This window comes from Nematolebias whitei, chromosome 19, assembly GCF_014905685.2.
Source record: "Nematolebias whitei isolate Nwh7 chromosome 19, NemWhi1, whole genome shotgun sequence".
Classification (NCBI taxonomy): Eukaryota; Metazoa; Chordata; class Actinopteri; order Cyprinodontiformes; family Rivulidae; genus Nematolebias; species Nematolebias whitei.
Window position 1 is genome coordinate 3,749,022 of NC_056516.1, and position 11,789 is coordinate 3,760,810.

Sequence of the window (11,789 nt, forward strand, 5' to 3'; positions counted from 1 at the left end):
ATATATATATATAATATATGGTAAATGGTCTGTACTTGTATAGCGCCTTTCTATCTTATCGAGATACTCAAAGGACTTTCCAACAATCTGTGCCTCATTTACCCATCCACACAACACTCTACTAGATCTCTACAAAGATAATTGAGCAAATCATTCTAAAGAGACTAATCAGAGCTTTATCACATTCATACACTGATGGGACACACATCGGAGGCTATGAGGGGTTCAGTGTCTTGCCCAGGAACACTTCGACATGTGACTGCTGGTGGATTTGAACCACCAACTCTTGCATTTGGTGGACGACTTTTCTAACCACTCAGCCACAGCCGCCCATATATACTTATCTACCCATATATATATATATATATATATATATATATATATATATATATACAGTGGGGAGAACAAGTATTTGATAGACTGTTGATTTTTCAGGTTTTCCCACTTGCAAAGCTTGTAGATGACTGTAATTTTTATCATAGGTACTCTTCAACTGTGAGTGATGGAATCTAAAACAAAAATCCAGAAAAATACAATGTATGATTTTTAAATAATTAATTTCCATTTTATTGTGTGAAATAAGTATTTGATCATCTATCAACCAGTAAGAATTTTGGCTCTCACAGACATGTTAGTTCTTCTTTAAGAAGCCCTCCTGTTCTCCACTCATTACCTGTATTAACTGCACCTGTTTGGACTCGTGACCTGTATAAAAGACACCTGTCCACTCACTCAATCAATCAGACTCCAGCATCTCCACAATGCCCAAGACCAGAGAGCTGTGTAAGGACATCAGGGATAAAATTGTAGACCTGCACAAGGCTGGGATGGGCTACAGGACAATAGGCAAGCAGCTTGATGAGAAGGCAACAACAGTTGGTGCAATTATTAGAAAAAGGAAGAAATACAAAATAACGGAAAATCTCCCTCGGTCTGGGGCGCCATGCAAGATCTCACCTCGTGGAGCATCATTGATCTTGAGGAAGGTGAGGAATGAGCCCAGAACTACACGGCAGGACCTGGTCAATGACCTGAATAGAGCTGGGACCACAGTCTCAAAGAAAACAATCAGTAACACTCTACGCCGTCAAGGATTAAAATCCTGCAGCGCACGCAAGGTGCCCTTCCTCAAGCCAACGCATGTCAAAGCCCGTCTGAAGTTTGCAAATGACCATCTGAATGATCCAGAGGAGAAATGGGAGAAGGTCATGTGGTCTGATGAGACAAAAATAGAACTTTTTGGTTTAAACTCGACTCGTCATGTTTGGAGGAAGAAGAATGATGAGTACAACCCCAAGAACACCATCCCAACCGTGAAGCATGGCGGTGGAAACATCATTCTTTGGGGATGCTTTTCTGCAAAGGGGACAGGACGACTGCCCCATATTGTGGGAAGGATGGATGGGGCCATGTATCGTGAGATTTTGGCCAACAACCTCCTTCCCTCAGTAAGAGCACTGAAGATGGGTCGTGGCTGGGTCTTCCAGCATGATAACGACCCAAAACACACAGCCAGGGCAACTAAAGAGTGGCTCCGTAGGAAACATCTTAAGGTCCTGGAGTGGCCTAGCCAGTCTCCAGACCTGAATCCCATAGAAAATCTTTGGAGGGAGCTTAAAGTCCGTGTGGCCCAGCGACAGCCCCGAAACCTGAAGGCTCTGGAGGAGATCTGTATGGAGGAGTGGGCCAAAATCCCTGCTGCAGTGTGTGCAAACCTGGTCAAGAACTACAGGAAACGTCTGATCTCTGTAATTGCAAACAAAGGTTTCTATACCAAATATTAAGTTTCATTTTTCTGGTGTATCAAATACTTATTTCACACAATAAAATGGAAATTAATTATTTAAAATCATACATTGTATTTTTCTGGATTTTTGTTTTAGATTCCATCACTCACAGTTGAAGAGTACCTATGATAAAAATTACAGTCATCTACAAGCTTTGCAAGTGGGAAAACCTGAAAAATCAACAGTGTATCAAATACTTGTTCTCCCCACTGTATATATACTTAGCACTGAGTACTCTCTTGATCCTGGCACCAAGTGCTCATCTTCTACAGGTGTGACTCGCCTCAGGGACTGAATGGTTTGATTTGATTTTGATGCTTACACCTGCCGAACAGGTGTCCTATATGCTGTGTCCTTAGTGAAACTTTCTGATTGCATTTCAGAAACTTGTAAGCACATTCACAGAGCTGTTTGCTTGTGCATTTTGCTCACACGTTTAGGGAAAAATTTGCACAAATTTTTATATAAATATTAATGTAATATGACATTTATCAGTTGAGATATGTGAAAATTTCAAAGATAAAGTATAGGAACCCAGAGCTGGCAAAATGAGTTGGAAGGAGCGCAGGCTGTTGTGCAAAATCAGTGAAATATTTGAGGTTTACGTAAAAAGAGTCCATAAAATTATTCTCCCAGTTCTTGGAACTGTTTTAATAAATTAGGTATGAATTGCATATACCATACCATACCAATTTATTTATATAGCACTTAAAACAGCAACAAGGCCAACCAAAGTGCTGTACAAAAGAAACAAACATGCACAGCAGACAGGAAAACATAAAATAGAAATACAGATACAAATAGCAGCAGAAGCTAACTAAAATGGCCAACAGAGTAGAGAACAGACCGGACCAAAACAAATCACACCGTGTTAAAGGCAAGAGAATAGAAGTGGGTCTTCAAGCGAGACTTAAAGACTGAGAGTGTGGGAGCCTGCCGGACACTCAGTGGCAACTCATTCCACAGTCGTGGACCTGCAACAGAGAAAGCCTTGTCACCTCTGAGCTTACCACGGGTTTCTGGGACTGAGAGAAGCATCTGGTCTGCTGACCTCAGAGAGCGCGGTGGGACATATGGCTGCAGAAGATCAGTGAGATAGGATGGGGCGGAACTGTTCAGTGATTTAAAAACATACATGAGAATTTTGAAATGGATCCGAAGGTGAATGGGTAGCCAGTGCAGGGAGGCCAAAACTGGCGTGATGTGCTCTCTATAGCCTGTACCAGTTAAAAATCGGGCTGCAGCATTTTGGACCAGTTGTAGACGAGCAATGGAGGACTGACTGATTCCAAACAGAAGTGAAATGCAGTAATCAAGCCTAGATGTTATGAAGGCGTGGATCACTGTCTCGAGGTTCTTTTTGGAGGGTATAGGCTTCAGCTTAGACAGCTGTCTCAGCTGAAAAAAGCAGGATTTGACCATCATGTTTACGTGACTGTTGAGTTTTAAGGACGGGTCCATTATCACCCCCAGATTAGTGACCTTTTGTTTCTCTAGCGGGGCTAGAGAGAAAAGGTCAATGTCATGGTTCATGAGTGAGCCACTGGGATGGAACAGCATGACTTCAGACTTCTTCTCATTGAAGCTTAAGAAGTTTAAAGCCATCCAGTCCCGGATGTCAGCCAGGCAGTCAAGAAGAGGCTGAATAGAGCGTGTGCCTCTGTGCCTCAGGGGGAAATAAATTTGGCAATCATCGGCGTAGAAATGAAAGGGCATGTCGTGTTTGCGGAAGATAGCACCTAGTGGCAGCAGGTATAAAGAAAAGAGAAGGGGACCGAGGATGGACCCCTGCGGTACCCCCCACTGGAGCACTGTCGATGCCGAACTAAAATCTTTGATATTGACACAGAAGGTTCTGTCAGAGAGGTAGGACCCAAACCATTTAAGGGCTGACCCTGTGATGCCCACCCACTGCTCCAGTCTAGAAATGAGGATATTGTGGTCGATGGTGTCAAAAGCAGATGTAAGGTCCAATAGGACAAGCAGCACAGAATCACCTGCGTCTGTGGATATGAAAATGTCATTAAAAACCTTCAGTAGAGCAGTTTCAGTGCTATGGAGAGATTTGAAGCCAGATTGGAATAACTCTATGATAGCGTGATCCCCCCAAAACTGTTTCAACTGAGACTCCACAATTTTTTCCAGTAGTTTAGAGGTGAATGGGAGTCTGGAGACTGGCCGGAAGTTGGACATGACTGAGGGGTCAAGGTTAGGTTTTTTCAGGAGCGGCTGGACAGCAGCATGTTTAAAAGTCTTTGGCACCACACCTGAGGATAAACTGCTATTCAGAATAGCGAGGATAAAAGGACCCAGGGTAGGAAAAACTTCCTTTAGTAGTCGAGGGGGGACCACATCAAAGGGGGAACCAGATGGCTTCATGCTGCACATTACCTGCTCCAGAGAGGACAGAGAGATGGGCTCAAAGTGGTCAAACACAACCACACACTGAGAAGGGATGGACAGATCATGAGCTGGTGGAGAAATGAGTGCCCGGGTGTTTGCCACTTTTTCTAAAAAGAAATGGAGGAAGTTCTCACACAGCTCAGTTGAGGCTTCCAGAGGTGAAGGCTCACTGAGGTGTAGAACTGAGTTCAGGGTGGAGAAAAGAACTCGGGGGTTGTGGGAGTTGGAGACAATTAAATCAGAGAAGAATTTACATTTGGCAGCTTTAACGGTTTTCTGATAGTGACGCCAACTCTCCCTTGCATATGGGCAATAAAATTGTATTTGAGCCACTTTTGCCTGCATTGTTAACATAGCCTTATTTAACCTGCATCTGCTCTATTTAGGAAATCTATTTTGGCAATTTTTAGACTCCTTGTGATTTGATTTGATTTGATTGCAATTTGGAGGGCTGCGGTGTCCATCCATCATCTTTACATGCTCCTTCCTTTTCGGGTCGTGGGGGGTTGTGGTGTGATTTAAAAAAAAAAAAAAGAAGCAAATTATTGATGCATATGGATGATGCGCACATAATCAAGCTTCAAACGTAATTCTAAGCAAAGACTCTCAGACCTAAAAGAAGCTAAGTATTTAATGCCACACTGCAGTGTTAAACGGTTTCCATTCAAACAAGATTTTGGGTACAAAGTTAACAAAAGTTGTTCAAATGCTGAGAAAAGACAAATCTGTGGCAATGGATGTCCAAGCAGCAAATGTTAGAGCTATCTGACCCACTTCCTTTGGTGTTTCTTTAACTTTGATTTTGGTCTCGTTTGGTGTAGGAATGGCTGGGTTTGTGTCTTGGACACAGGAAGCTCAAGTTTTATTGTGGCTTCAAAGGGTGTAGAATTAGTCAGCATCTCACTGGGCTGGGCTTGATGGAGACTAGTTGGAGACTCAAAATTATCAACAAAAAAAGCAAGAAAAAGTTTTTTTTTTTTTTTTTTGTAGGAGCGGAAGTACTTCCAAACAGAGGTCTTCAGTGCAGAAGATGCATCTTTTAGTTCTCGGGTGTGTGCATGCCGTAAACAGTCCAAGTGTTTCACTTTGGCATTCTTTTACTTTTTCGTCTCTCTTACGACACAATATTCAAAAATTGCAGAAACTTTTTTTTCCCTGCAAAAATGCGATATATGAATGCGTAGTGATGAATGACCGCTGAAGTTTGGGGAAGCAGCTGAAACAGAGCTGTCAAAGCTAAAACAAGGAAAATGAAGCTAAAACTAATCGGAACATAAGCTAAAAAAGCAAAATGATAGCTAAAAGAAGCAGATTAGGGACTAAAAAGACAAAAAAAAGTAAACGGGGCAAGACACCAGTTAAAAGCTAAAAAGAGTTTAAAAATAAGTAAATAAATAATACAAAGGTGCTGCCAGTGAGAAGGTCGCTGGATCGGATCCTGGCCAGGGGTCTTTCTGGGTGGAGTTTCATGTTCTCTTCGTGCTGCGTGGGTTTTCTCCAGGTACTCCAGTTTCCTCCCACAGACCAAAAACATGCATGTTAGGCTGATTGGTAACTCTGAATTGTCCCTAGGTGTGAGTGAGAGAGTGAATGGTTGTTTATCTTGTTTGTCTCTATGTGGCCCTGTGATGGACTGGAGACCTGTCCAGGGTGTCCCACGCCTCTCGCACAGTGACAGTTTGACATGGACACCAATGACCTCACGACCCGAAATGGAAGAAGTGGGTAAAATATAATGGATGGATGGATGGTTGACAGGTAGGTAGGTAGTCAAAAGCAAATTTCAGAAAGACAGTTGCTAAAAGAACATGTTTTTTAAACCCCACATTAAAAACGTTACTAGAATCACCTTCTTCCACCTGCGTAATATCACTAACATTAGAAACATCTGATCTAAAGATGATGCAGAAAAACTGCTCCATGCATTTGTCACGTCTAGACTGGACTATTGCAATGGTTTATTATCTGGATGTCCAAATACTTCTTTAAAACGTCTTCAGTTGATCCAAAATGCTGCTGCCAGAGTCTTAACTGGAGTTACTGGGAGAGATCAGATCTCTCCAGTTTTAGCTTCTCTCCATTGGCTCCCTGTCAAATCCAGAATAGAATTCAAAATCTTACTTCTAACCTACAAAGCCCTCAAGAACCTAGCTCCATCTTATATTACAGATCTTATTGTTCCATATTTTCCTAACAGAGCACTTTGCTCTCAGACTGCAGGTTTACTTGCGGTTCCTAGAGTTTCCAAAAGCAGATCTTTCAGGTAACAGGCTCCTCTCTTGTGGAACCAACTTCCAGTTTCTGTCCGTGAGGCTGACACATTGTCCACTTTTAAGAGTGTGCTTAAAATTTTCCTTTTTGATATATCGTTTAGTTAGGGTTTGCTTATTATGCTGCCTTAAGCTTAGACTACTAGAGGACAAATTGACCTAATTTCCTTAAATGATTTGTTAAAATTGAACAGTTTTCATTTAATACTATTTCCATCTTAACATGTGACCTGCCATTGTGTATCTATTCCTACGAAACCCAGCTGGTCGAAGCAGATGGTCCTCTTGTCCTGATCCTGGTTCTGCTAAAGGTTTCTTCCTCATGAGGGAGTTTTTCTTTCCACTGTCGCCTTCATGCTTGTTCAAGATGAGAGTTCAGTGATGGAGTTAAATTCAAAGCTGCTCCTCAGATAAATAATGTTCAATTATTTTTTATGTATATGAATGTTTCTATTCAGTGCCCTGAGACGACTTCTGTTATGACTTGGTGCTATTAGGGCTGCGAATCTCAGTGTCTGGCAATTTGATTCTTATTTTTGGTGTAACAATTCAATTAAGAAACAATTTTTCTATTGAAATGGTCCACATTTTTGTTTAAATTATGTAATTGGTAAGATGAAAAGATGACACAACAATAGAACATTTATTTATTTTTTTTCATTCAAGCTTTATTTAAACAGATAAGTCACATTGAGCCTCGAAGACTCATTTACAAGTGAGACCTGTTTGGACAGACAAAAACAGTGGTGGAAAATGACACATAGGGTTTGGAAACAAAAAAAAATTCCTAACACGCTCTTAATCTTTGGCTGAAGGTCAACAGCGTGATAATGAAAACAAAAATCTTGCACACAAGCACAATGATGCCGACATTACGCAGGGGGTGGGGGGTGGAGGACGCAAGGATGGTGAGCAGTCAGAGACAACGCACAGAGGCACTAATAATAATGATTTTAGATTCCTCACTGTATCAAATCTTTTTTGCATCATTTTGTATTTATACCAAAAATAGGAACAAATATAGGAGTGCTTAAAATTCTGTAACTTCAATTACCAGTAATTGGTTAGCATAGCTGCATGGCTTTATCTAAAAAAAAATCTAAATAAATAAATAAAAATCTAGGAACAAATAATTCATCCATCCATTATCTTTGCTCACTACTTCCTTTTCGGGTCGTAGGGGTCACTGGGCCCCATATCCAGCCATCACTGTGCGAGAGGCGGGGGACACCTGGACAGGTCTCCAGTCCATCACAGACTAATAATTAAAAATATATAAATATAAAAGTAAACAGACTTCAGCCTACCAGTATATTAACCTCTGAAATTTCACAATATTATATTTGAGCCATATCACCCACCCCTAATAACTTGTCTAAATAAGTTTTAGTTTATAGGGGTGGCTGTGGCTGAGTGGTTAGAGCAGTCGTCCTCCAATGCAAGAGTTGGGGGTTTGAATCCATCAGCAGTCACATGCTGAAGTGTCCCTGGGCAAGACACTGAACCCCTCACTGCCTCTGATGTGTGTCCCATCAGTGTATGAATGTGATAAAGCTCTGATTAGTCTCTTTAGAATGATTTGTTCAATTATCTTTGTAGAGATCTAGTATAGAGCTGTATGAATGGGTAAATGAGGACACAGATTGTTGTAAAGAGCTTTGAGTGTCTTGAAATAAGATAGAAAGGAGATATATAAGTACAGTCCATTTACCATTTACCATTTATAATATGAGAAAAACAGTTACCCTTTGAGCTGCAGCTGGTGCATTAATCAGAGCTGCTCCCACTTTATTCTTTGTTTCATGGTGGAATTGTGGCACTGCTTTATCTCTACAACAGCTACATGAAGTAATTGCGTACCTTGGGTCCAGCGTATAAAAAATAAACCTAAACCCCTCACCTTTGACTGAGCTGTTTGGTTGTAAATCCTTTATGATATAGCAGGCGATGGAATGGGACATCTTCACAGCTCTTGGGGAATTATCTGGAAGTTTGTTGCATTGCTCAGAGTTGGCTACTTTCGCTTTTCATCTTCCTTCCATACATTTGTCATATTTCCAAAATACTATACTGCAATTTTATTTTACACTTCTTGCAAACAACACGCTCTTGTCAAGCTCTGTCTTCCCCGGAACAGTGTAGAATCCAAAATGACTTTACACCAACTTTTAACAACGAAGGAGTGGGTTGAATTGTGCCGTCCTCTGCTCCTTTCTTCTGGACTCCATTCAGATAAAGGGAGCTGGCTAACTACCGCTAGCTTGCTGTATGGTGGCCTACATGGCCAAATCCTATGGTGACCCATGGACACGTAATGTGGAGCTGTCATTTCTAACCCGAGCCCTAAGCCCGTCCCCACCCGACCAGAATTTGGGGTGGGCCGTGCCATGATAATGTGCTGGATGGGCAGGCCGGGTCAGTGTCTGGCTTTTAATTAGATCAGGATCAGCCGCAATCCAATTATATGGTAACATGGCCTGCCCTACAATCAAGAGCTGCATGCGGCCATTTCACCGCGAGCTGACCGGCCTTGAAAGAGGTAAAAAAGTTAATTTAAGCTTCAGATGGGACTATACTGCCAGGCAGCAATCCATCACCCAAATGGTCATTCATTCAGCTGCTGCACTCAGCGGACATGCGTGGCTGACGACCCAAACTGGTGAGATCCCAAAGCATGCGTGTGTCAGAGCAGGGTCCATGTCTGAATAAATCAGAATGCAGGTAGAAGCAAATGCTCTTTTACAGTCATGAAAGGACAAACACCTTTCAGCTCCGAATCTTCTGCATCTTTTATTCAGCTGTGCATACCCGACCATTAATAACTAATCAAAAAAAAAAATTTTTCCGGGTTCGGACCTGTAATTACTGTTGGGTCGGGTGGGGTTCGGAAATTATGACTGCGGGCTGGGGCCAGGTCGGATCAGATTTTTTGGGCCCGAATGCAACTCTTAACATGCAGTACTCTCGGGAGTAGGAGCGAAAAAATAAATAAAACTAACACATTTTAAAATCCATTTATGGGCCTTTAGAATCGATTCAGAATCGCCAGGACTAGGAATCTAGAGTCTGTAATGAATCAATTTTTTTCTGCACCCCTAGGCACTATACATAAATAACCCATTGCTTCCCCTACCATTATACAAGCGGGACACCCTGCTAAGCAAGCGGCATGCAATACAGTACAGGTGCACTAACTAAACAAGCTAAAGGCAGCACTCACATTATCTCTTCGCTGTCCCCTCACCCCACCCCCACGCTGAAAAGTTGTTGGTGCAAACAGTTCGCAGCTCAGATGTGTTTCTGCCCCCCTCACCCCCACCGCTCAAAAATTGTCAGTGCAAACAATGCGCAGTTCAGATGTAAAATCACAAAAGAGATGAGCGCACTGCCATGGCAAGTTATCTAGGTGAAACGCTGTAAACTGAATTGAACTGAATTTAATCAAATTGAAAAGCTAAAGGGAGCAGAAGGGTGGATAAAAACTGAATCTCACAAAATAGATCTGTTAAAAGAAGCAAAATGCTAGCTAAAAGGTAAAAAGCGCACGCAAGCTAAAAGCTTAAAGTACTAAAATGGTAGCTAAATGCTTAAAGTGACAGAAATGTAGCAAAAACCTAAAATTTACACAAGAACTCAAAAATAATATGTCATGTGTTGATGCAGATTTCAAAGAAAACAAAATGTGTTAAAAAAAAAAAAGCATTTTATGGGGTTCTTTTGTATTAAATAAAGATAATGTTTGAAATATTATAAATGTTGCTAAAAGTAAATTAATTGTCCCGGTCTCTGATCAAGCCAATTCTGTTCTCTGTTTTTATGATCAGGAACTGTCCCAGGACTCGTTCAGCTCCCAGTCCAGCGCTCCTCCCTCCAACCAGCCTAACAAGGCAGCTCAGGAGGACAGCATGCAGGGACGGCCGTCCAGTCTGCCGGTGAGACATCTTTTACTTTCAGGTTGTCTTCCTCTCTGATGAGTTGCGCTGACCACAGACTGAATAACACATTTTGCCCACATCTCTGTGGTTTCACAGATACACCAGACATCAGAGGGGTTCTTCTTGGTTGTAGTGGATGGATTTGAGATCTTGGCTTTAATTACCGTATTTTCTTTGTATAAGTTGCTGTTTTTTGCGTAATTTACATGCCCTGAGACTTATAGGACAGCGACAGTACAGGTGCACTAGCTAAACATCCATCCATCCATTATCTTTTACCCGCTTCTTCCATTTTGGGTCACGGGGGTCGCTGGTGCCCATGTCCAGCAGTCACTGTGCGAGGGGCCGGGTACACCCTGGACAGGTCGCAAGTCCATCACAGGGCCACAGAGACAAACGAGACAAACAACCATTCACTCTTTCACTCACACCTAAGGACAATTTAGAGTTACCAATCAGCCTAACATGCATGTTTTTGGTCTGTGGGAGGAAACTGGAGTACCCAGAGAAAACTCACGAATGCACGGAGAGAACATGCAAACTCCACCCAGAAAGGCCCCCGGACCGGGATTTGAACCGGGGACCTGCTCGCTGAGAGGCAGCAGCTCTACCAGTTGCGTCACCATGCTGCTTGCCAAAGCGACATATTTATGGATTTTTTCCCATATTTGTAAACCATTTTTTGGCTGAGATATGACTGTTTCCATTCATTCTGACTAAAAAATAAAAAAGAGCAGTACCACATTCAGCCACTTGATGGCAGCAGAGTAGTATTAGTAGTGTGGCATGCTGTTGTATCATGTAATAGGAAAACGTGGCTGTAATGACAAATTCCTAAAAGTTCAAGACAACAACTAAATTTTATTTGTTATACTTTATACTTTCTTGTTTTTATTCTTGAACTTTTTTGAATCTACCATGTCCTGGATGACTGAGAATCTTCACCAGTGTTTAATGATACAATCGGCCTGCCATAGCCTTCCCACCTTACCATACCATACCATACCAATTTATTTATAGAGCACTTAAAACAGCAACAAGGCCAACCAAAGTGCTGTACAAAAGAACACAAACATGCACAGCGAACAGGAAAACATAAAATAGAAATACAGATACAAATAGCAGCAGAAGCTAACTAAAATGGCCAACAGAGTAGAGAACAGACCGGACCAAAACAAATCACACCTTGGTTCTGCTTACTGCTTAGACCGATCGTCAAACCAGTTGCACTGCCCCGGCAAAGTGCAGCTGGTTTGACCATTAAAGTGCATTTATTAAGCAAATGTTAGAATGAGACACACCTTTGCTATAAATTGCAGCAAACAAATGATTGTTTAGTTGCATTTCTTCTTAATTTTCGGAGAAACTAGTCGTGTTATTTCTTCCTTTTTGTC

General features: G+C 41.8%; 1 protein-coding gene across 1 annotated transcript in view; it reads left to right on the forward strand.

The window, feature by feature from the left end:
* The window catches only part of LOC119425345 (AT-rich interactive domain-containing protein 1A), a gene marked incomplete at its 5' end in the record, with an annotated part of 74,000 nt that extends 63,533 nt beyond the window's left edge, over positions 1–10,467 (forward strand). Inside the window, 1 exon segment of the mRNA XM_037692862.1 lies at positions 10,285–10,467. Within this exon segment, the coding sequence (XP_037548790.1) occupies positions 10,285–10,431 (147 nt within the window).
* Between the last annotated feature and the right edge of the window lie 1,322 nt (positions 10,468–11,789).